The 26,771-nt window shown below is 37.3% G+C and overlaps 1 protein-coding gene across 6 annotated transcripts in view; it reads left to right on the plus strand.

The window, feature by feature from the left end:
• SDK1 (sidekick cell adhesion molecule 1) overlaps positions 1–26,101 on the plus strand; it is a 1,233,278-nt gene extending 1,207,177 nt beyond the window's left edge. For all 6 annotated transcript variants that reach the window (XM_074281198.1, XM_074281201.1, XM_074281200.1 and 3 more), the window contains 4 exons: positions 497–634; positions 5,495–5,615; positions 8,507–8,636; positions 24,671–26,101. In XM_074281198.1, the coding sequence (XP_074137299.1) occupies positions 497–634; positions 5,495–5,615; positions 8,507–8,636; positions 24,671–24,943 (662 nt within the window). In that variant the 3' untranslated portion in view covers positions 24,944–26,101. The remainder of the gene's footprint in view (positions 1–496; positions 635–5,494; positions 5,616–8,506; positions 8,637–24,670) is intronic.
• The last annotated feature ends 670 nt before the right edge of the window (positions 26,102–26,771 follow it).

Raw genomic sequence — 26,771 nt, forward strand, 5'->3', positions numbered from 1 at the left:
CTCAGCCATTTAGTAGCTGCATTTCTTTGGAGAAGTCAGTAATTCTCTGGGTCTCAGTTTCCTTACCTACAAGATGAGGGGGTGGCAGTAGATGACCTGCGTATTTAATTCCATTTCTAAACGTGGCCACCTGTAATTCTTGGACCTCAACCTACAGTGATCCCTTCTTTCTGGGAAATCCTAGAGTACTTGCTGTCTGCACCATTCAATGGGCACCTTGCTACATAGAGTTGTTCATCTTGGCTATGTATTTTCCGATTAGATTGTAAGCTCTGAGAGCAGAAACCATCCCTTAATATCCCCAGTGCCAACCCAGCGTTGGTGCTCAATAAATGTTTGTGGGTGATTCTGACACTTGTTGAAATATGAAAATATTTGCCTTCTCCTTATGGAAGTAAAACAGAACTAGCTGTTTTTTAAAAAATGTTTCTTTTGAAACCTTATAAGAATGCCAGTAGGGAATTTTCTCATCATTACTTACTTCTTTTTCCTTTAGCCCAATCAGAAACTCCATTCTATGAAGAGTGGTGGTTTCTTCTGGTGATGGCCCTTTCAAGTCTGATACTCATCCTGCTCATTGTGTTTGCCTTGGTCTTGCATGGACAGAATAAAAAATACAGGAACTGCAGCACAGGTGAGAGTCCAAGTTTCATTTCTCCTATTTTCATTCTCTGGGCAGATTCTCTTAAGCTGAAGAGTTTAGAAATTATCATTTCTTTTCCCATATTCAGTGCAGTATCAACCTCTACTATTCTTCCTATTTGTAAGTGAGAGGAAAAGCAGACCAAACACATGTATTTTCTTTCTTTTTTCTTTTTTTGTTACTTTTAATTCTTTTATTTTTTATTTGAAAAAAAAAACAGTAAGAAAAAAAAAGGAAAATAGAAGAAATGCAAAACAAAAGAAAACAAAAGAAAACATTGTCTGTGCTCAGCAGAACAATCAGGGAGGATTTAAAATATATAACCACAAATTATCAGATCAAGAAAGTATATATATATATTAGTAGAAGAAATTATATTCATGAATGGCCATCTTTTCTTTACTTCCTTGTAAAATTGTTATTTGGTTTTCTGCTGCTCACCTTATTTACTTTATTCTTTTTTTTCCCCCTTTCATCCTCCCATCACTTCCAAGCAATCTACATTTAAGAAAATATATTTTTATGAATCCATATATACATACACTCACATCCACACTAACCCCCCCCCAACACACATATATCTTTCTTATCCTTGCTGCTTCTTTCATTAAATTCTTCTCCATAACTTGGCTTACTATTACTTAACCTTTCCCCAAGCCAGGATCCCTCCCTTGTCTTTTCCCTTCACCCTTTGCTTCCCCATCTACCCCCCTCCCTCCCTTATTTCTTTATAGTGCTATATCCTTTATGGTGTATATGTAGTATTAACTATTGAACTCATTCCCAATGTGAGTAGATTTTCACAATTATAAGCCCTCCTCCCCCCTCAAATGCCTCTGTGTCTATTCTTCCTCTGCACTCATGTGTACAACATAATTATTATTTTTACCTTAACTCTACCTTAACTTTCTCTTGAGCTACCCTATTGTTGATGTGAATCTTATATACATGCATGGATATATAAAGATAGATATATACATATATTAAGAAACAAAAAATTTGTTCATGTTTAGCATAGACAGTTGTCTATGCTAAGTTTCTTAAAATTGATCTTTCATATTGGCTCTTATATATTAAATTTTCTATTAAGTTTGAGTTTGATTGATTATAAAATTTTCAGGTTCAATGACCATTTTTTCTCATTCAGGATTATAGTTAATTTTGCTGAATATGGTATTTTGGGCCATAGGCCTAGTTCTTTTGATTGTCGGTAGATATGATTCCAGGACTTGCAGTTTTTTTATTGTAGCTGCTGATAAGTCTTATACAATTCCAATTGCTGTAAAAATTCCAGCATATTTGAATTATTTCTTGTTTCTTGCAAAATTTTCTCTTTGATCTGGGAGTTTCAAAAATATATTCCTGTGTGTTTTCCACAGAGAGTCTATTTAAGGTGGTGATCAGTAGATTTTTTCTGTTTCTATTTTCCCTCATGTTCTATCACTCCGGGACAATTTTCTTGGATTATTTCCTGCATTATTGTGTCATGATATTGTTCAGAACTTTCTGGCAGTCCAATTATTCTTATATTTTCTCTTCTTGATCTGTTCTCCAGATCTGTCACCTTTCTTATAAGATGTTTCACATTCTGTTCTATTTTCTCATTCTTTATAATTGGTTTTGTTATTTCTTGGTCTCTCAAAGCTTCACTCAAGGCTTCCCCTTGCTCAATTCTAATTTTCAAAGCATAATTTTCATCTTTGAGACTCTGCATTATCTTTTCTAGTTGGCTAACTTTTTTATATAAGCTTCTTGTTTTTATTGGATAGTTTTAATTTTTTTCTTTAGTTTTTCCTCATTGATTCTCATTTGGTTCTTGAATTCTTTTTTGAATTCTTCTATAAATTCTCTCTGGACAGGAGCCATTCCACATTACTCTTTGGGGTAGGCACGTTTTTGTTGTTGTTTTGTTTTTGTTTTTGTTTTTGTTTTTGTTTGTTTGTTTGGTTTGTTTTGTTTTTTTCTTTACTAAAGTGTCCTCCTCTGAGAGGAACCAGGTCTTCTCTCTTCCCATAATATGTTCAGTAGTGGGGTTCTTTCTTCTTTGCCAGTTCTTTTTTTGTTTTTAATAAGAGTTATTAGTGTAAGCACCTCAAGCTTCCCCTCTGACCAGGAACCCCAAACCCAGAGCTCCCTTCTCCTGCAAGTGCCCACAGCCAGCAGCATCCCTGCTCCGTTGCTCCCATACCCCTTCTCGTCCAGGACCATGCCTCAATAGCACAGCTGCACCCGATGTTCCCAATCAGTCTAGGATCACTCAGTCTTCCTGAGTTCCACAAACAGTCCTGGAGGTGAAAGTCTTCCTGGATCCTGCTGAGGCTTCAGCCAGCTAGCCCCAGGGCTCCCCACTGGGTGATTCCTCCGAACTAGCCAAGAGGTGTTTGCACTTCAGACAGGTTAATCCCCAGCCCTTCTGGCATCTCCTTGGGTTCTATGAGGAAAACTCCTGTTCTGCTCCAAGTCTTCTAGATTTTTCACAAGTCTGTGTTCACCCTGAGGTGTGAATTTGTTCTATTTGTGGAGGAAATTGGGAGAGTTTGAAATTTGCCAACCTACTCCACCATCTTCCCAGAATACTCTCCCCCCACCCCCAAATGTATTTTCTTTAAGGCATTGTAAAGTAGTGCATAAAATGTTCTTTCAAATGATAAGGGTTCTAAATCCCAGCTTTGCCAGCAGCTAGCCCAGTGATGGTCAGCAAAGACCCTTTTCCTTTCTGAAACTCAGTTTCTTAACTTGTAAAATGAAGATGATAATGTATCTCAAAGTATTATTTGAAGGCTAGATAAAATAATATATGTAAAACAAAAGTGGAAAAGCAGAATGTTTACTACAAAGAAGAATTATTAAATAAAACACAAATTATCATCCTTACCATGGCCAGCATTTATATAGGATTTTAAGGATTGCTAACTGTTTTACAAATATTATCTCATTAGATCTTCACCACAACCCTGGGAGATAGATGTTATTATTATTTCCACTTTACAATTGACACAGACACATTTTTAATGACTTGCCCAGAGTCCCACAATTAATCGTCTAAGGTTAGATATGAACTCAACTCTGTCTTGATTCCAGGCCCAGCATTCTATCTACTGAATTGCTACAAATATAAACATTCAAGTTTGGATTGTCAAAGTTATGCAAAAAATTGATGGAGGATTACACCTCAGCACATACATGTTTGCCTTTCTTCTAAATCCAGTCTTCAAAAGTTATTAGAAGAACTTGACACACTTGGTAAATTCTTCTAATGACCAAGTCCCCACATAAATCAATTTGTCAAAATTTTTGCATGACAAAAAGGATTTAAAATCTCTAGCCAAAGGCCAGTAAGGCAGGTCCCTAGGTGACCATGTTAATAGGATTTGACCAGAACTATCAAAAGTAATTGAAACAGAGCCCTTTCCAAAGCTAGTTCCATAGTTTGGAGTTTTCAAATTCCACTTGCCTTTTCATCTTAGAAATGTTGAATCCCAATAAGGTTCTCTTGCCCGGATGTAATGGAACCACTTTAACTCTTAACTACCTGGAGCCTGGACATGCTGACACACTAAGCTGCACCACAGACTGTTACCTTTAACTAGCCATCAAGGTAGCAGGGCATCCAGTCCTAAAGGGTTAATAAAATACAAAGTACTGTAAAAAGCTTGCCATTTCCCTTTGTGAAGTTAAGCAATTCATCCCCCAAAGAAAGGATTTTTTTTTCTGTATAAATTCACTTCTAACAAGTGTTAGTAAATCAGATTTTATTCCTGTGAGATTTAAAATGTATGAATGGCATGGCATTTTACTGAACTAATGTTATTACAGAACCTTATGCCTGGCGCATAGAAAATGTCCCCCTTTTCACTCTTTCTCACCGTCTGGAAAACACATGAAAAGACAGATACAACCTGCAGCTTCTGATATTCAGACTTGCCCTAGAGTATTAATGTTACATCATAATTGAAGCTTAGAAAAAATACTTGTTTACAAAGAGTGCCTACCATTCCTGCCTGAGAGACAAGCAGAATTGAAAGGCTGTGGGTTCATTCAAATCTCTTCTGTCTTGTTGGCCTTCCTCTGTCCAATTCTTGGTTTTCAGTCCCTTCTTGTTTCTTTTCCTCTACTGATTCCTCTTTCCATCAGAATTATTTACCCTCACTCAACCTTATTCTTGATTTGCTGCCCCCTCCCTCACCATTTCTGTTTGTTATATCTTTCAGTTTTCTTTCCTCCACTGAAAAACTCAATTCCTTTTTCTCCTGACAACTTTCCAGTTACTCTTTTACTCTCTCGTCCCCATAGCCTTTATAAGCTATGCAGTGGTAGCATAGTAATGGAGTCTAGGAGAAGAGAGAAAGATTGTAAACTTCATTAGTTAGGCCAGTTTCTTCATTATGGTTACCCTCGGTGTACCAAGCCAATCACTACCTCCGTACCTGTGCTTTATGCTGCTCCCTCAGCCAAGAATGCCTTCCTTCCTTCTCCCTATCAATACATTTCCTGCTTATTCTTCAGTCTACCTCCTTCCTGCAGGGAAGTCAGCCTCTTTAAATCTCTGCACTTTACTGTGAGCTTGAAAGTCATTACTGCCTATTTTATTCATTTGATTTACTGTTTTTGAATTGCCTTCTATTATTATTTAATGTTTAATGTGCATGTGTATTTAGCTAGTTTGTAAGCTCCCTGAGGACAGTGTCTTTGTCTCATTCATCATCAATGTTCCAAGTACAAGACTTGGCCTATCACTCATGTATTGATGCAGTCTGTTGGTACTATTTAGTAAATAAGTATTTGTTAATAGATAAAAACAAGCAGAACTTTTTATCATCCACATAAAATTAATATAATTATTTTTTACAGGAAAAAGCATCTCCAATATGGAGGAATCAGTGACCTTGGATAATGGAGGGTTTGCTGCTCTTGAGCTAAACAGCCGCCATCTCAATGTCAAGAGCACTTTCTCCAAGAAGAATGGCACCAGGTATAGCATTTTAGCTTGGACCAGTGCTTGCCACTTAATATTCTATGATTTGGCCCCCTTTCACGAACCCTCATTTGGTCAAACTGAACAAATTTGTTAGAGTGAAAGAATGAAGAGAGCATTTATTAAGTGCTTACTATATGCAAAGCCCTGTGTTAAGTGCTGGGGATAAAAAGAGAAAATTAAGAAGACATTTTATTATATTAAAATCATTATTGAAATCCTATATGCTGTAGAACTTCAAAAGAGATGTAACATCACTAAAAGTCAGTTTTAAATTGGTGGATTACATCAAACTGCCAGATTTCATGGTTGGTTGGTTGGTTCTCGAGGAGATCAAAATGACATCACCATGTTAGTCGAGTTGCAGCGTGCTCTGCCAGAGGTCACACACAACTGGTCCCTGTGAACACTGGGGATGCCTTCTCCAATTTTGCACATCTCACGTTTCTTTTAGGCTAATTCAATTCTGCTTTGCTCATAGAGCTCAGCACCTTCTCTGATGAGGGCACGCCATGATGGATCTCCTGTGCCAGAATCTCCCATATCATACAATCAATTCTAAAGTTCTTAAGAGAGAGCTTGTCCCTGTATCGGTTTTTCTGACCATCTTGTGAGCACTGGCCTTGTATGAGCTCTCCATAAAATAATTTTTTGGCCAAGCATACATTTGGTATTTGGCAGATTTCATAACATGAAGTAGCTGATCACATGAAATGAAGCTGAACAATGTGGAATCAGCAACATCATAGGAAGAGAAAGTAAATAGGGCTTTTTAAGGATGCACAGGAAGCATCAAGGGTCAGAGCACAGAGAATCAGCAAGCTCTCTTTCTAAACAGGCATATGTTTAAACTTACCCTTTTCCTCTCTGTTATCACTTTTACAGTGAGATACATAGACAAAAGAACTAAAAAATTACAGCCTCTGACTTCAGGGAGCTTACATTCTGTCAGGAAAGATGATGTTTACATGAATACATACATCTAAACTAAGAGATATAAAAGTTGAGTTTATCTTTAGGTTCCTTCTTTATTGAATAAAAAGTAGCCCATGCCTTTCTCTGCGATATTCTTTGTTAAACTGAGTTTAGTGGAGAACTGGCCTCTCAGAACTGCGACAGATAATAATCTGCAGCTTATATTCATTAGGCTTAAAGTTTTTTTTTGTTTTTTGTTTTTTTTTTTGTTTGTTTTTTAATGAAACTGTACTTTTCTGTACTCTGGCATTGAGGTTACTTCCTAGCATTTGTTATTAACTAAATTGAGCATTGAAAAATGGCTCTTAAGACCTTGGAGACATAAGCTTGTGTTTGTGTTGAATTTCTGGTTCTCCATACAATTACAATCTGTTGACAGTTATAGACTAGAATCATTTACTGGCACTTTACAATATGTGCCTAGTTGATTTATTTCTCTAACATTTATTGCATTTGAATATTTTATGATTTATTTGTGAGCTAGGCATCAGTTCAACTTCTTAGAATAAAAAGATTGGACCCAAATAGTTAGATGACACATTCATTCTTTAAAAACAACAACAACAACAACAATAATAATATTAAGTGACCTTTCAGAGGTGACTTTTTACTTGGACAAATTAACAGTATTTCTGGGGAACCAGAGTCCCTGGGTAGTCAAGACACTATATGGGTCCTTTTTGTGGTCATAGAAGGTCAAAAGATCTATCCCTCCAGTTGTCATTCTTTCTTTAAAGGAACTTTTAAAAATAAACATTTTCCTGGCCAATGACATCTACATATAGTTCCCTGTGAGTTTCCCCTTGGGGAAAGAAAGATAGGCTACATTTAGATATAAACAGGTAGATTTTTGTGCAATGAAAATGTGTATTTGTTCCTTAGCTAAGAACTATCCTAGAAGAAAGCAAGAAATGTAGCATCTAATTGTATTCTAACTAATTGGCCAATCAGGTGATGGACCACAAAGTGTTTCCCCCCCATCCAATCCTGGTATATAACAGTCTCTTAATAAGTCCTGGTTGACAGATGATTCTACCACAGTGCCAGAAAGTCAGTTAACATGCATTTATTAAATGCTTACTATGTGCCAGATAACTGTGCTAAGCTAAAAACAGTCCCTGCCTTCAAAAGGTTCACAATCCAATAATGTAAATAACTATATACACACACGATATAAACATTACAAATAGTAGGTAATACAAAAAAGGTAGATATTCTCAACAGAATTTCCTCATTTTCTTTCAAAATTTCTCCACCTAAAAGCAGGCATTTCCTTCAGTAACTACATAACCTAGTCCAGGCAGCTGCAGAATGAATGCCTCAGAAGCTGCCTCCTTTCCACGCAGCACCATTAAGTGCCTTGGTGTCAACAGCTAAAGTCCTAATTCCCGGGACTCCTGGGCTAATCATATTGAGGGAGTATCAAGCCTTTGCAGGTGGAAGATGATAGTGGTCCTATCACCTTGATAATGGCTCCTGCTGCCTAATTAAACTCTAACAGGGTCTCTCGAAGAGCCATGTGCACTGCTGACTCCTGTTCCAAATTAATCAGGGCATGCTTTAGCGGGAGAAAGGACCACTGCTCGCTGAAGGATGCCTTTTGTAGCTTACAGAGTGACTTTGATAGGCTTTTTTCCAAGTAACCTCAGTACCTGTCTTAGAAAAGCTGTCACTTTAGGGGTGCTTGATGTGTATTCAGGATCAGGGATTATGAAAATGTCAAGTTGGCCCTTGAGAAAGAAATTAGAGGCAATTAATTGGATTTGGTGACCTCTGGTTGAAGGTTTGGAGATCAGAGTCCAAATCTGCACAGGGATTAGTAAGTGCCAATAGGCATATTGGGAAAGTTCTTTTATGTTCAGTGCTGGCTTTCACACAGCAACCTCTCCCCATCCCCCCCTTCATACTCCTAGATCCCCTCCTCGACCAAGTCCTGGTGGGCTACATTATTCCGATGAGGACATTTGCAACAAGTACAATGGAGCAGTGCTAACTGAGAGTGTGACTCTGAAGGAGAAATCTGTAGATGCATCTGAATCTGAGGTGAGTACTTATTTTTAGCAGCAGGTGCCATTTTTGATAAAGAATGTCAATATCTTCTGGATAATAGTATGAATGTGAAGATTCCTTTTTTTTCTGAGGTACTTGATACTTTTTGAAAACAAGCTTTCACCAGAGCCTTATCTTAATCCTATGAGTCAGTTGTCAAGCTCATACTTGACCTGGTTGCTTTGTAGGATCTTACAGAGGTTGAATCTGCTGATATATCACCTTTGAAAAAACAATATTCATCACATGCTACAATTAATTTATTCAATACTAACCAAAGGAAAAACATTCAGACATCTAGCAGGAGGCAAATTTTCGTTACCACCATTTCTTAGTCTAGTCTTAACTCTCACAAGTCCAATCTGCTAGTCTTATCTTGATACTTAAGTTATCATCCCTTTGGCTCCAGGAAATATACATTATTTTCACTCTGCATTCCCGAGCCTCCTGTAGGTCTTGCCTACTCTGGTTCCTAGTTCCATAAATGTTCTCCAATATTCTTTCCCGTATGGCAGCATGGATTTTTCCCTGGGTTTCAATTCACCCCCCACTGATAGTATCCAAATAATCCAGGGTAGCATGGAATAATGGAAAGGTTATTGGATTTATATCCAGGAGTAGTTTGAAGAGCCAGCTTTATTGGCTTCCTTCATGTCCCAACTAAAATCCATTCTTCTTTGAGAAACATTTCCTGATACCCTTTAATGCTAGTACTTTCCCTTGTTGACTATCTCCATTTATCCTAGCTATAGTTTGTTTGTATTTATTATAACTTGAACAGAAACAGCATATTCAGTGGACAGATCTTTATTAATTATCATCTCTGTGCATACAATCTGAGATACTGTGAGAAGGTATAAAAACTCGAAGCTGAAGTCAACAAGCACTATATTAAGTAGTGGGAATACAAACATCCCTGCCCTTAAGGAGCTCACAGTCTGATGGGTGAAACAGCATGAAATCAACCACATATAAACAAGATGCAGAGAGAACAACCTGGAGACTAAGGGGACCCAGTAAAGGCTCGTTACAGAAGAGAGGATTTTTTTCTATTTTTCAAAGAAAGTCAGGAGTTCTAAGAGACAGAGGTAAAGAAGGGATGGAGGGGACAACCAATGAAAGACAGAGAGTTAGAAGTTATCTTAAGCATGGAGAAGAGCAAAGAGATCCTTTGGGATGTTAGAGCATATAGAGGGGATCAAGATATAAGAAGATTGGAAAGATAAAAAGGAGCCAGATTACAAAGGTCTCTAAATCCAAGTAGAGGATTAAATATATGATCCTAGAGATAATAGAGAGCTTATTCAATAAGAGGGGAATATAGTCAGACTTGAGTTTTAAGAAGATTATTTTGATAGCTAAATGGAGGGTAGACTGAAGTGAGGAAACACTTAAAGACCAATCAGAAATTTTTGCAGTAGTGCAGGAATGAGGTGAAAAAGGGCCAGTACCATGATGATGGCAATGTCATGAGAGAAAGGGATATATACAAGAAATATTGCAAAAGTAGAATTAGCAGGACTAGTTGACTAAGAGGATGGTGGAACCCTTGATAATAATAAGAAAGTAAAAAAAGGTCAGAGTTTGGGGGGAAAGATATGTTGATCTTAGACATAGAGTTTAAGATATCAATGCAACATCCAATTTTGAGGTGTCTAATGAACATTTGGAGATATGAGACTCAAGATAGGAAGAGAAGCTAGGAATGAATCAATAGATCTGAAAATCATCCTCATAGAGATTATAATTGAATTTATGGGAGTAAAATAGCATAGAGGAAGAAGAGAAGAGGGCCCAACACAAAGCATTGAAAAATATCTAAAAATTAGGTTAGTACTTAGCAAAGAAACAACAGAGTGGTCAGTCAGGTAGGAGTGAAACAGCAGTGTCACAAAAATTTAGAAAGAAAAAAAGATCAAAGTGAAAAGAGTGGAAAACAGTATTATAACTTTCAGAGGGGTTAAGAAGTTTGAAGACAGGAAAGGTCATTGCATTTGGCAATTGAAAAATCATTGGTATCTTTGGAGAGAGCAGTTTGAGTTTAATGTCCCTGCCTTGAAAAATTGGGAAGAACAAACACATACATGAATTGGTGTGTGAGAACCTTTGCTCCTGTGGTTTTCTTAAAGAACTACTTTCTCTTTACTCCCATCTGTGCTTATGAAAGACATACATACCTTTCAAAGTCTCAGTGCTAGCCCCTCTAAAAATAAGAAGCCTTTCTTGATCTCCAACTGTCCTAATCCCACAATGAACTCTTCATCTTCTGAAATTCTATAACATTTTGTTTATATTATTTTCAGGGCACTTATTTCCTGCTGCTTTGCATGATAGTTATTCATTCCTTTCCGCAAGCATTTATTAAGGGTCTACTCTGTGCAAGACACAGTTCTAAACCTTGGAGATATAAAGAGGAAAAGGAAAGCTTCTGCCCTCAAGTAGCTGTTTATCTCCCAAAAGTCTTAGCAGTTTAGAGCTACTAAAGCTTAATACTGTACTAAGATTTGAGGCACCCATTTGTATTCCCATAAATTCATAGAATGTTAGCAGGGGAAAAGGGACTTCTTTTGTGAGCCATATTAAACCATATATTTTTTGAGGGAAGAAAATATGTTTAGATTTTTTGTCTCCCACCCTGCCAAGTACAGTGTAGTAAAAGATATTTGTTGAATGAATGAAATGTAAAAGTGAATGTAGAATTTCCTAGAATAAACTCAATAAAGAAGGATAGATATAGTGAAAAGATCCCTGGCTTTACCACTTACTACCTTTAGTAAGACTAACCACTTATATTCCCAAGATCTTGGCTTCCCTGTTTGAAAAACAAGGAGATTGGATGAGATGATCATTAAAATACCTTCTTCTTCTAAATCCTATGATCCTACATAACAAGTGATTGTAGTTCACATTCCTATGATATTTCCCAACTATTTAAAAAATCACTATATATAATCTCTTTTGACCTAGAAAGTATGCCTATTTTGCAGATGAAGAAACACATAAAATTAAGACTACTTTGATTAATAGATTAGCATGTTCAAAGTTTTTCTTAATTAGCCTGAGGGTTGGAGGACAATTTCTACAAAAATACTCAAATTCTATGGTATTTTGATCTTTTTCTTAGTCAAGAAAAAAAGAAGCAACATGATGTCTAAAAATTAGATCTACTGAATATAGAAATTGAGACATTTTATAGTTGTTGATATAAAGAGGAAAGAGCAGGCAAGGAGAAGAATTTAGGAGTGACCTAATAATAGCTTAAGTTTAGTTAGATTTGAGATTTAGGGAACATCTTCTTAAATATAGAAAAGTAGAACAACTTATGATTACTAGAGAAACATGGAGCAGTTTGTCAGGGGAGAGAAATTAGAACATGTTATACCTTACTTCAAACTTAACGTAGTACCATTTTTTTAAAGGGAAATTCTTAAGCAAGTCAATTTCTACAGATTCAGTGGTAAAGAAAAATTAAGCATATTGCCCAGAGTCATGCCAGTTATCAGAGGAAGGACTTAAAATTGAGTACTAAAGCTTCAAATCTTTTCACTAAGAAAGAGTGAAAAAAAACCTGCAAGCTCAATTTATCAGAGACAGTTTCTTGTTATATGAGGGAATTGTTATATGAAACTCTGACACCATAGCTCTATGGTTTCCTGAAAAAAATTCAACCTTACCATGGTTCGCAAAATACAAAAACAAAAAAATGAACAAACAAAAAAAATCCTTCCTTGTTGAACCTCTGACATCAGATTTTGAAGTCCCAACTAAAATTTCACCTTCTAAAGGAAACATTTCTCCATTTCTCTGAGTTTCAGTACCTTTCTTCTGTTGATTATTTCCTATTTATGTAGGAAATTCATATATCTATATCTATATATAGATATATATATATATATGTGTGTGTGTGTGTATCTTGCTTTATATATATTTGCTTGTTGTTTCTCCTTTTAGATTATAAGCTCCTTGAGGATAGGGACTGTATGTTTGCTTCTTTTTGTATCCTTGGTATTTAACATAGAACATAATAGGCACTTAAAATATTTGTTGAATCGTCATTTGAAACTTAGATTTATTGTTGTGAATGAGTTATAAAAGCATCTAGAAGACTAATAAACATCTGTGTTGCATTGTGTATAGAGCACTGAGCTTGGAGTCAGTAAGATTCATCTTCATGATTTCAAATCTGGCCTCAGACACTTATTAGCTGTGTGACCCTAGACAAATTACTTAATCCTGTTTGTCTCAGTTCCTCATCTGTAAAATGAGATGGAGAAGAGAATGGCAAACTACTTCATTTATCTTTGTCAAGAAAACTCCAAAATAGGTTATAAAGTTAAATAAGTTAACAAAATTAATATTATTTTAATGGGCAGCCAAATCACAAAGTAGTTACACTGCTGGGCTTAAAGCCAGGAACACTCATCTTCATGTGTAATATTCTTCTTTAAAATATAATGTTCTCTGCTCCAGATTTCTTGGGGGGCTTCTGGAGGCAGCTATTAATCACCACAAGTGCAGCCTGGGATTAAAGTCCAAATCCTTTATTATTTCCTTCAAAGTATTGTCTCTTTTTTTTCCTGAGCTCGGTTAGCTTTCTTAGAGGCCTATCTCTCTCCTTGGTTCTAAGAGCTCCTGCCACTAGTCCTTTGCCTCTGCCAGCTTCTGCCTCTAGCTTCCTCCAAATGAGCTTCTAGTGGGCTTGTCCTTTTTTCTGGCCCTGACAGCTCCTCCTTATATATCCCACACTGAGTATACACCAATCATTAAATCACTAGGAAACCATTATTTGTTGTAGGATTAAATTAATGCTAAATTAGATTTAATCATTGTCTCCTCAATTCCACTTAGTACCTTGTTTCAAGTTCTGGTCTATAATATCCTGTAGGATCAGATCAACGATACTGAACCATGCTAAATTAGATAACTATTGTCTCTATCAATTCAAGTGACTTAGCACCTTGTAAGAATACTAACATTCATAAATTCAAATCTAGCCTCAGGCACTTCCTAGATGTGTGACCCTGGAATGTCATTTAACCCTGCTTGCACTCCCTAACATTCATATTTTAAATCAATGTTTAATCTCAAATCAGTTTTGCCTGTGAAGTTCGCTCTATGCAGGGCCAATTGAACCCATGGCTTAAATCCAGTGATTTCTTGGAAAGCAGTGTTTGTCCAGGTTAGGTGGGAGAGTACATGGTTTGCCAACATTGCCAGCCTTTGCTTTTCTCTCCAGTTTGGTTTACAAAAGACACCCAGGTCTCTGGCCATGAGTGTGGCCAAGAGTTGTGTTGGAACTTCAGCTGGCAGGGTGGGAGGGCTCAAAGGTTAGGCTTGTGTCTCAAAATGAGGATTGCCAAATGAAGTCTTACAGAAGCCCTGCTGCACTTATCCAGGAAGAAAACAGTGAAGTACATTGCTGGTCCGGCTCCTCCAGCTGAGCCAAAGGCAGCACCAAGTGAAAGAGGAAACCAGTTTTCACTCATAGCATTTCTGTATCTAAAACTAATCCTGGAATTCTCTGGTACTGTTTATTATCCTAAGTAAAACAACTCCTTTTCATTGTGCTCTATCCTTTGGTACCTCCTCACCCCAACACTATGATAAATAAGTTTTCCTCTCTATTTAACTCTGTGCTCTTTGTAGCCAGGAACTGGCATAGGGATAGGAAGAAAGGAAAAAAAAAAAAGAATAAACACTTATTAAGTCTTACTTTGTGTCAGATATTATGCCAAGCACTTTACAAATATTACCTCCCACCCTTGGGAGGTAGGGGCTATTATTATCCCCATTTTACAGTTGAGAAAATAGAATCAGACAGAAGTGACTTGCCCAAAATCACACAGCTAGTAAGTATTTGAGGCCATATTTGAATTCAGACCTTCCTGACTCCAGGCCCCATCCTGTTTACCGCCCCTAGGTACTTAAGGGTGAGTAGATGTGGGGACAAAAAGCATTAGCCCTATTTTGCAAGGTAATGAATTGTGAGTTTATTTTTTGAAAGCATTAAATTATTTAGTGGGACCTCTTTGTACATATGAGAAATATTTAGATGTCTGAGTTATTCTAAGTTCTCTGAGCATTGTGAAGTTTTCTGTGTGGATAAAATGTGCCACATCTCCTTTTCTCTTGAGTTCTTTGATATCTAATCCTGCTACATCCAGGCTTTGATGTTGACTTGTTTGGGGGACTTCTAGGCAGGGAGTGTTAATGGGCTCCCAACAGCGGTATCAGTGGGGACACTGGCTTTTGATCATCTTGGAAGTGCCACTTGAGATACTGTGAAGTTCAGTTAGAGTTTTGACCACTTCTGTTTTGTAATCTCTTAGATCTTTCATCTATTCTGTTTCTGCTTCTCATCTTCCTTTTGTTTATATCTCACAGTGCTTAGGGAAGGATGAACTTTGTTTTCCCCAAACTTTTCTTCTTAAGTTTTCTTGAAGAGCAATTATATATATTTTTTGCATAAAGTTTAGGAGGAAAGGAAACCAGGCCAATAACCACAAGGGTATTTCAAAAGCTCAGAGGCTTTTCATTGATAATGATCTTTTCTGTGTCTTCTTTCTGTTCTCTAGTTTATCATAATACATATAATGGAGGAGTGATTTCCTGTTTAGATTTTCAACTCTAAAATGTTAGAAATGGAAAAAAGATGTTGAAATGTAGAGAGGCTCCTCCCAATTGAGATTGTCTAAGAGGGTGCCATGTCCCACATTGCTCTCCTCAGCAAGAAGAAGCTGAAGCATTGTAGGTAGTGTTGTATGCTCGTTATTCCTGTTACTGGGAGGTGGGACTGGATCGCTGGTGCACAGGAGCTCTGAGCTTCAGTGACCAAAACCTATCAACTGTCTCCACCAAGTCTTTAAGAATCACTGTGATGAGCCCTTGGGAGCAGGGAGCTACTAAGCTAAACCAAAGCAGAGGTCAAAGCCACCATGATGATGAGCAATGGGATTTGGCTCAATGAGTTGCCATCACCCTTCTGGCAGGGCAAGACAGAAAAATCTAGAAAGAAGGAGCAAGGGGGAGAGGGGAAAAGAAGAAGGAAAAGGAGGAGAGGCAAAGGAAGAATAAGAAGGAGGAGAAGGAGAAGGAAGAAGAAGAAAGATGGAGAAAGGGGAAAAAAAGAGAAGGAGAAAGAAGAAGAGGTAGAGGAAGAAGAAACAATTGAAGATCACCTGCTTAGGTGATGTCACTATCATTCTTGCAAATGTCCAGTGAGTAATCCGAATTTATATATTTTTTAAGATTTGTATCTCATTTACTAACAAAATGTCTTGAGAGGCACTTTCTGGATTAAAACACAGTAGCAAATAAGAACATTAAGAATAAAAAGTAATTTATAAGATTTGTTCTATTTATAACATACCTGGAGGCTAAAACTGGGCCCAAGTTAATGTTTTGACATAACCATCTGTTCAGGAGGGAGGCAAGAAGGACATTGCTGCTAGAAGGGGAAAGGCAGTTCTTCCCAGGGCTCCTTCCCCACCTCCACATTATTCTTCCTCTTCAGCTGGTGGTGAGAACAATGAACAGGCAGGTACAAGGGGACTCTAGTTGAAAGAGCTTTTCTGAGTAGGAATTTTTCACTGAAGAAATGGTGGTGCCATTGTTTCTCTCCCTTTCTCAACCATTCTCAGAGATATGATTCCCAAAGTAATAATTCCAAGAATCCTGTCCCAGGATCACAGAGTGCTGACTGACTCATGCTGCAGGCTATTGTACTCAAAGTGTCATATAACACATGCTCTATCTATTTATGTTGCTGTAGTTAGAAATAATAAGTTCCATCCACAAATGCTGTTTTTCAGCACTGCTGCTTATGAATTTATATTAATATTACCTCACAAATCATAGTTTGAAAAATCCTTTTCAACATTCAAAACGGTTTTCAAATTCCCTTCCATATCAACAGATGAGACGTATCCTTGGTACCTAATTCATCCCTTAATAATGTTGGAGGCTTTCATCTTGCCAATAAAATACCAAAATTGTCAGGCATTTTCTCTATTAGTTGTTTTACAGGCGTCTACGTACCTTTAGTAACTCTGACAGCCAATCTGATGGCAGAGCCAGTCACATGCCATCCCTCCAAGGTTTCCTAGGTAACAAATACACATTACTACTTCACATCATGAAGGGGGGAAAAAGCCAACCCTGCAGCATTTTCATTTTGTCAATAATTCTGACTCACTAAAATATATCCCCATTAAAAAATAATAATGTCATATAAGCAATCTACAGAATGAGTAACACTGAGGAGAATTAAAAAAAAAAAATACCTTGCTCACTGACTCACAAAGAAAGGCAACTGGGGCTCATGAGTCTTAGTTAATTGAAACTGTGATTACTTTTATTAGCAAGGCATTGGGTTAAATCATATCCCCAAGTTCTGAGCCAGGGGTTTCTAATGCCCATTCTCCATCTACTCACGGGGAAATTGTTGTACCTACAAAATCCTCTCAAGCTAGGGACTCCATTTTCTGTAGCCCACTCTTCCCAGTCCTAGGGAGGTGAAAGTGAAAGGAGAGCAGGGCAGAATCAGCTAAAGCTGTTCATTTTTTGCCTGCTAGATTCCTCATATTAACGAGGAGTCTTAATGGGAAGGAAATGTCTCTGCTGAGATAAAATTTAGTGTTTTGCCCTCTGCCCATATAGAGGATCGATACAAAGCTATCCATTTCAACAATGTTCCTGTATCTTGTAAAACCGGAGTTGAAGATATCATCCACTTTGTTACTCAGTGTCTCTTACACAAGACCCGATGATAAATTCTTGCTTGGGTTTAGTTTCAGGACCAATGCTGTCTCTGAAGATGAATTTGTATGTTTTCTCTTGTCAGAAAACAAAACTTGTTTTCTCTTTTGCCTTCATTGCCAGATGCCCAGCTGGAATCTGCACAACTCAAATGCCTGCCTGGGAGCATCTGTTCTCACCACTCCCTTTAGATGAATGATCTTAGCTCTGTTTTTTTTTCCCCTAATTATCCTTATTTTGTGCTGCTATACTTATAATCCACCATAAATTTTCTGAGAGTAGGTGGGTTCATAAATTCTTAATAACTAAATAAAAATAATGGAGAGGAACAGTGTGGATTTAAAGTCCAGGCCAGTGAAAAGGCTGTGAAAATGTTTTCCCAATTTGGTATACTGTCAAGAAAATTATTTAGGTTTAATTTTAGAATTTAATTCTACTTCAAAGGCTCCAAAGTTCTTAGGTATTGATGTCTTACTATTTCATAAGGAAAGAAATTTAAATATTTGTAATTTTTTAATGACCAAACTAAAATCCATTTTCTTTTCTTCTTACCTCCTTTTTATAGGAAAAGAACAGAAAAATATAAACCCAAAGCTTCATAACAAATATGCAGTTAAGCAAAACAAATCCCCTCATTAGCTGTATCTAAAAATGTTTCATTTTGCATCATAGTCTATCAGTTCTCTATCAGGAAATGAGTAGAATGTTTTATCATGGTTCCCCTGGAATTGTGGATGATTGGTGTTGATCAGAGCTTTGGGGTTGATCAGAGGTCTTGAGACTTTCAAGGTTGTTTACAATATTTACAATGCCATTTTTATCACTATCCTAAAGATTCTTACATATAAGATTTTTAAAAACCCTAAAGTCACAATGAATTATCAGAAACATCAAACAAACATTTCAGTTTTTATACATATTCCCAAACTGCTTCTAAAACCAATTAAGAGAATTTGGCCTATTTCTGCATTGCAGGGAATTGATTGTCTGAGCAGCACCTAAATTGTGGAGTTTTTGAGGCTGGCTCTGGGACACCAAGGCAATGGATAAACCGCTGGATGAGGAGCCTCTTGAAACTGAATTCAAAATTTGGATTTTTCATTCTGACCTAGGGCAAAATACAGAGTTAGAAAATCTCAGAGCAGGAAAAGTCTTCAGAAGCCTTCTAGTGCTAAGTATACAGGACCAAATAACTCTTTTTCTTTTCCTCAGCTGTAAAATGAGGAAACTGGTTTAGAATCTAAAGGTGTCAAACATAAGCTCATGGGCAGAAGGAGAGTAGCAAAATTTACTAAGGAGGCAGAATCAGATAAAAATATAATTGGGAAATGTATAACAAAATAAGTAAAAATACAATACAACATAGCTAATATTAATTTGTGGTTTTCTAAATCAATTTGTGGCCCACAGAGATTATTGCTATTTGAATTAAACACCACAGATGCCTATCAGTTGGAGAATGGCTGAATAAAATTATATGAATGGTATATGAATGTTATGAAACATTATTGTTCTCTAAGAAACGACCAGCAGGATAATTTCAGAGAGACCTGGAGAGACTCACATGAACTGATGCTGAGTGAAATGAGCAGGGCCAGGAGATCATTGTATAAGGCTACAGCAAGATTATATGATGATCAATTCTGGTGGACGTGGCTCTTTTCAACAGTGAGATGATTCAGGCTAGTTCCAATGATCTTGTGATAGAGAGAGCCATGTACTCCCAGAGAGATGACAGTGGGAAATGAGTGTGGATCACAACATAGCATTTTTTTTTTTACCATTTTTATTATTGCTCACTTGCTTTTTGTTGTTATTTTTGTTTTTTGTTTTTTCCTCTCTCTCTTTTTTTCCCTTTTGATCTGGTTTTTCTTGTGTAGCTTGATAAATGTGGAAATAGGTATAGAAGCATTTAACATATTTAACATATATTGTATTACTTGCTGTCTAGGGGAAGGGGTATGAAAAAGGGAGGGAAAAGTATTTATAACACAAGGTTTTGCAAGGGTAAATGTTGAAAACTATCTGTACATATTTTAAAAATAAAAAGCTATTATTTTTAAAAAAGAATTATACACCATGGTTTAGATAATTTTGTATCCCTTTTAGGTCAAAAGCTAAGGATTAGAAAGTACTTTTACATAATCTCATTTGATTCTCATAACAACTCTGTGATTATCATCCCCATTTAATAAGTAAGGAGAATAAAGTACTGAGAAGTTAAGTAATTTCATAAACCACTAAACCACAGTGCCTTACTGTCCCCCTCACCAGTTGGTCACTTTATACAATTTAAGGAAGATCTCCAGTGAGGAGCATCATACTGCTTGATAAATAAAAGAACAAGCAAGTACTGCTTAATGGGAGTTCATTTGAAAAATACCTGGAAGTTTTAGTGGACATTTAAACATGAGCCAATAGCATGATACAACTTCCCCCCAAAATTAGACTAGATGAATGATTCTTTCTCATTTTGCAGGAGCTTTCTTTTTAAAAATTCTAGAATGACTTTTTTCCCTATTAAAGTTATCCTGTTAGATTTGCCCCAACATTCTAAATAATCCAGGCTTTTTGAATCCCGACCATCTTGCCAATTATGTTGGCTATCTCTCCAAGTTTTGTATCAAATGCAAATATGATGGATAGGCCAATTATGCCTTTAATAATAAAGGTTTTTTTTGGGGGGGAGAAGCTTAAAAGAACCAGCACAAGACCAAATCTCTGGGGCACTCTACTGGAGATCTCCTTCCAGTAGAAAAATAGAAACATTAATGACAATTTTTGGGGTCTCAACACTCACTGAGTACTAAATTCACCTAACTATACCATACTTTAACTCATTTACTTCAATCTTTTCAACAAATATGAGAGATTTTGCTAAAATCTGGGTAAATTATATCTACAACATTCTCCAAACCTACCTGTGTAATAACACTATCACAAAAGTAAATGAAGTTAATCTGTTATGACCTAGTTTTTATAAAGCCATTCTCGATCTTTGTGATCCTTGCTTCCTTTTCTAAATATTCATTAATCACCTCTTTAGTAATATGTTATAAAGTTTTGCTTGCCATTAAAGGTAAATTCATTGGTTAATGGTTTGCTGGGATCTGTCCACTTTGCTTTTTTGAAAATTAAAACAACATGGGTTCTTACTGAATTCTGCACTGCCTTTCCTATTCATTGTGACTTTTCAAAGATGACTGACAGTATTTCAGCAGCTAGATATGCTAGTTTGTTCAGTACCTTTGAATATAATTCATGTAAGGCTGATTACCTGAATTCATCAAAGACAGCTCTTTTACTCTGTCTCTAGCTATCTCAGTTATCAATTCCCTATTAGCCATTTATTTGTCCTTTCCAGTTCAAAGATCATTCTTCTTGGCAGAGAAAACAGAAATGAATGACTTAACTTCACTGAGCTTCAATTTCCTCTATAAAATGAAGGAATTGTATTAACTTGGTGATCTCTAATGTCCATTTCACTCCAATTCTATGACTTTTTTGTAGGTTTCCATAAATTTCAAACTCCTTAACTTTATGACAGTGTTATTGTATAAACCAGAAACCATTGATTTTCCCATTAAATCACTATTTGGTATTGGTCATGTTAAATTACCTCTCTTTGCCCAAGGCTTCCCTATAAAATGAGAATGCTTTTCACCCTTCTTATGGCTAACAGATTTGATTATTTCTACAGAATACTAGTCTAGACAAAGTAAAATTTAAAAATATGTGAAATTTGTCTTCCTTTACTTCCTCCCTTTCTATATCTTCTCCATCTTTCCAGTACCCTAGTGTTCTCCATCTCAAAGTAATTCTTATGAGTCATGAATGCCTAATCTGAATTAGTTCAATGCTGTCCTTCTCAGGAATATTTACATTTTAGTAAAGGAGGGATCCAAAGTATAATAAATTGCTATGTAATGATAGGTACTGTGATAGATAATGATGAAGCTGCTTTAGAACTGCTGGGTCTACCTTTGACTTTTCTAAATATTCATTAAATAGTAAAATGAAATGTATCCTTTTAGTAAAATATTGTAGGATTTTACAAGACACAGAAGTCAATTTTAATGGATTATAGTTTGTTTACTCTATTCACTTTGAATTTTTGAAAATTGAGACAACATGGATCTTTGCCCAATTGTATAATACATTTCCTCATATTAGAAAAGTAAACACCTACTTATAAAGTCAATCTTACTCTGAAATTTGGGGGAAAGAAGCTTCACAAAAGTTTAAAATAGGATTAGGAGGGAAGGGGAGAATTATTTTTCTTGGATTTGAATGTCACTTTGAAACCATCTAAGTTAGTTCTTTCCAATTTTTCTAGCCACAAAGATGTCAATATTAAGAATAATGATGACTGATCTCGCTCACATGCCAAAGGAACAGGAAGGCTTCTATTTTGTTTCCATGAGCCCTTAGAGTTTATCATAGGCTCCAGCGAAACAGCAATCAATGTGGCAACCAGCCAGTATTTAGTACAGGCTTACTATTTGTGAAGCACCCTGTTAGGTTCTGAGCATTTTTAGACAAAAATAAAATAATCTCTGCCCTTGAATCTTCCTTTCTATCATCAGGAAAGACAATATGCTTGCCCGATTACTAAGACCAAGGCTCCCAAAGGGCAGCCTGCCCGTTCCTTCTATGATTCCTTCTCTTGGGTCCCCATCTGTCAGCAGGAAGGTAGGAGAGGGACTTGCACAAGCACAGCTATCATTATTTGATGCTGACCCTGGTACCTTATGCAGGTCTGCCAGCCTGGCTTCCTTTTTTGTCCCCAGCAAGGAATGAATTTCTGTAACTTCCTCTGGATCCAACTATTTGGTTGAACAACAACAGCTGGAAAATGAACTCTGTCATGGTCCCTGATGAGCATCCTAAGACTAATACCACCATCATAAAAAGTCCTTCTCAACCTCCACTTACTGTATTGATTATTTAAACCATTTAGAATGGACTTAAACCTGGGGAAGAACTAATGTTTGTTGATCCAAGCTGCTAAACTCTTCAAAAATTCGTATTTACACTCTTCATGGCACTTGACTTTCCACTGATGATGTGTTCTTCAGGCCCCTTCTTTGATGTACATGACTGGCCTTCCAGGACTCTAGAAAACACAGACCTGTTCAAAAATGATTTGGATACAGAAAAAATTTCTTTTTCAAGGATGGCAAAACAGAACAGGCAAAAATAATAGCTGAAGGGAGGAGGGAGGCCAGCTTTGTATCTATAGTAAATAAACTGAAAGTTGGTTTTATTTCTTTGTAAACTTTCTATACAGGCCTTCCTCCTTCTGTCATCCTCTTTAGTCACTTGTGCAGGCTGAAATGGGGAGGGCGTAATGCTCTAAAGAATTTTAGAAGGTAGCCTGACTCAATCCCAAAGAATTGTACACAGGAATAATTTATTTTGCCTACAAAAAGAAAACACCACAGGAGAGCCAGAGGTAGGCTAGATATGAACATTGCATCTTGACTAGCTGACTATGCTGTGTTTAAACATCAGTATTTGTTTGTTTGTTTAAAAATCTATTTATATTGCAGACCTTTGGTGTACGTTGAATTACATGGGAAAAAGTGAGATAAATCAGACTCATAGAGTGTTTTCAAATGTAGTTGGGCAATAATGCTTCCTTTGGTCCATACTTTGACCCCAGGAGCATCTAACAGCTACTGTTCCCTCCTTATCTGTCTTTTAACAGGAAAGGCTCCTTTCTTCCTCCCCTCTCTAATAGCATACTATCTGACCCATCCAGTACTCTTCTTATCTTTGTGTGCATTAGAATTAAATGTGTGTGCAATGTCTTCTTGATTCACCTAGATATAAATCCCCTTACACAGAGAGTCTGAGTCTTATTCATTATAGAATCCTCAATGTTGCTTGCATTATAATAATAAGCAAATAATTGTAATATATATACATAATATAATAAGCAAAAAAATAAGCAAAATGTTTATTAATGGATCATAGATTTGGAGATGGAGAGATCTGTGAGACCACATAATTATGTCCTCTCATTTTATAGATGAGGAATCTGGGGCTCAGGTTAAATGATTTGCATAAGGATATTCAGTAAAAGTCAGTGGTGGGTTAAACCTCAGTCTTTCTGACCAGAGATCCAGTATTTTACCTGGTACACAGTCTGAATGTTTGCTGAATTGAACTGAATTCTCCTTTCATCCCTGCTCTTCCTATCAAAACATCCAACTACCCACATCAAGCATCCTAACTCCATTATTTATTAGCTATGTGGCCACCAGTCAGCTATTTCCCCTGCCTTTTATCTGCTTTGGTTTATTTATCTGTAAATTGGGAATAATCATCCATAGGATTTTTATTTAGAAAGTGCTTCTTTAAAATAAAGTTATTATATTATTATTATCATTATATTATTTATAATGATATAAATAGTAATTTAGAAGTATTATATAATTATAATAACACATCATTATATAAATATAAATATAGAACATAATATAATGATAATATAAATAATTATTTTATAATTGTGTATAATGTGTAATTATATAAGTATTATATTATTATTGTATACACATGAGGTGTTTATTGTTAATATTCTTGTTATAGTTTTCATTGTCATTAACATTCTCAATAAATGTTTACCAAATATAAGGATTGTGGTAAGTGCTGGATACTGACAAAAGCAAAGGCATAGTCTCATCCCCTCATTAGAGTCTGGTTGGTGAGATAGGACACTCATGTAAAAATACAAATAGCAATATGAGACAGCAGGTGATAAGTGACAAATTAGTAGTATAACACCTGGTAGGTAGCAGATGCTCAATAAATATTGTAAGTATGTATGAGGTGGTATAGAAAAATAATGGCCATAAGAGAGGAGAGGGATACACTGCTGTGTATGGGCCCAAATAAACATAACACATTAATGGGACAGCGAGAAAACCCCTTTTGATCGGAGCAGAAAGTGTCGTAAGAAAGTAGTCAAAATGAAGTTGACTCCAGTTTTCAGAAAGCCTTGGGTACCAATGGAATTCTGCCTTGGAGCAGAGAAGTGACAAAGAATTCCCCACCCCCCAGAAATACCATATGTTTGGATGCAAACTCAAGAAAGAAGCAGCAAAAGATCTTCCCTTTCCCGTAAGCCCTACTTTACCTGATTTCTGTCAGACTCTAAGCACATGGGATAGTGCTCCTTTGCATGGCTGACATGAGCCAGATGCTAACAGCTGCTTGCTTGTATGTCACAGATGCTCACAGCTATTTTTCTTCCCCTGCTGCAGGCCACAGACTCCGATTATGAAGATGAACTGCCAAAGCATTCCTTTGTTAACCATTACATGAGCGACCCTACCTACTATAACTCCTGGAAGCGCCAGACAAAGGGGGTGAAGCACCCGGCCGCCTACAGATACGAAGAGTGTGCAGCCGGGGAGAGCGAGCCCTACTTCCAGACTGTCATCACCACACAGAGTGCGGGGGGCGTGTACACCCCAACGGGACAGCAGGCCCCGGGGTCTCGGACTCCAGTCACAGGCTTCTCCTCGTTTGTCTGACACTCTGCGGGCTACAGCACAGTGGGAACTCCCGCCGACATTGGGGTGACCCAGTGCGACATCTGGGTGGGTGGCTGGGGCAGTGAACCATGGGTAAATTTCTCTATCAGGGTAGAATGGATGTGATCATTCATAAGTCTATTTTTTTGAAGACAATCAATTCCGACAACAGAGCTGAAGTTTTGTTTAAAAACAATTTCTGATAAGTGACAACTTTAACCACTTGTGAATAGTAGGATTTCAGTTGGAAGTTTTTGTTCTTTTTTTTTTTTTTTTATCCTTTTTGTAACAACCACTGCAAGAAGCAGCTGCCCTTTCCTTTCCTTTTTCCTTTTCTTTTCTTTTTAAGAGAAGGTGTATTTCATCGGTGCAGGGGCATGGCGCCTTTGAGACTTCAAAAGATTTCAAAACGTTCCATTTCTCCATCTTAAAGGCCAGGTAGGAATGATGGAGTATGAAAGGAGGATGGAGCTGTGTGTGAAACATTAGGACGGACTCCTAGCCTACCACTTTCTCCTTTCTACCTCCTCTGTAGGAGAAACAGCCGGTTCACATGATTCTCCATGGTATAACAACCTTGGTTCACTCTTGGTGTTTTGATAATGAATATTCTCCCTGTGCTCAGTCCTGACATCCCCTCCCCTAACCCCAGCTCCAATCCATTCCTAAAATACTTCTACTTGGCAGTTTTGAGCAGAGAAAAATGTTCTTGGCACGAGATAATACAAATGGAAAGTCATTCCAAGGTGGTATCGTTTTGGTCCTGTTGTGGGTCAGGTCCTTCCCAGTGTGGTTCATCCCACTGGTAATTTCACAAACAAGCAAACAAAGGCCAGGTGGTGAAGGAAGGATGACCTGAGGTTGGCTGGCAACGGCCCAGTCACAGGAGCTTGAGAAACTGCTTCCATCCCATAGAGGCAAAAGGCACACAGCCTTCCCTTGCTAAACCAGGCAGAAAGACGACATTTTCAGAATTGCCTGACGCTCGAGGAGGAGGCTTCCAAGAGGGTTTTTTTAAAACCATTTTTAAAAATATATATGTCACACTAAATGAGTGAGTCTTTGGTGTTTCCAGGTGCCTTTTTCTTAATTGTTCAGCTTTGTACATGGAAAAGCTAGTGTGTCTCCAAATAAAGCAAAACAGCTTTTGAAAAAAAAGCAAGGTTGTGAATTACCTCCTGCACATTTTAAGGCTCCTTTGGTGCACTCCGGCTCCAACCCTTGTTGGGTTTTTTATTTTTAACCAAGAATTTGTTTTTCATTTGTTTTATATTCTCTGCCTTCTTGACCTCTGAAGCTGTTGTCAGTTCCTCAAAGAACCAAGGTCGGCTCTCAACCTATGAAGGATGGTTATTGAGTTTGGGGGGGCTTCTAAGGGGGCAAGATGGCATATTTTTCCTTTTATTATTGATGTTCTAGTTGATCCCCCACTCTAACCCCAGCTGCTAGAGCTACTAGAAAAATATCCTAAAGTAGAATTCTTACCAATTTGTTTTTGCTACAGGTGTCTGAAAACCATAGAACTATCCCTTGGCTTGTTGGTTTCTATCGTAGGGGCTAGGCTAACTGTGGTGCTAGCTTTAATATTGTCATTTCCTGCAAGTGAGCGGAGTGTGTGTGTGTGTGTGTGTGTGTGTGTGTGTGTGTGCGTGTGCACATGGGAGTATGTGCAAGTATGACCCTCTTTGGCCACTGAGTACCAGCAAGGTTAGAACTGCCTGGGCTCCTAGAAAACCCCTCGAGAAGGACCAGGAATCAAGACATCTTCTGTGGGTTGTCAGCATCTCTTGAGGGCAGATGCAGAAGTGATGAGAAAGCTCTTATTCAC

Source organism: Sminthopsis crassicaudata, chromosome 1 (assembly GCF_048593235.1).
Source record: "Sminthopsis crassicaudata isolate SCR6 chromosome 1, ASM4859323v1, whole genome shotgun sequence".
NCBI lineage: Eukaryota > Metazoa > Chordata > Mammalia > Dasyuromorphia > Dasyuridae > Sminthopsis > Sminthopsis crassicaudata.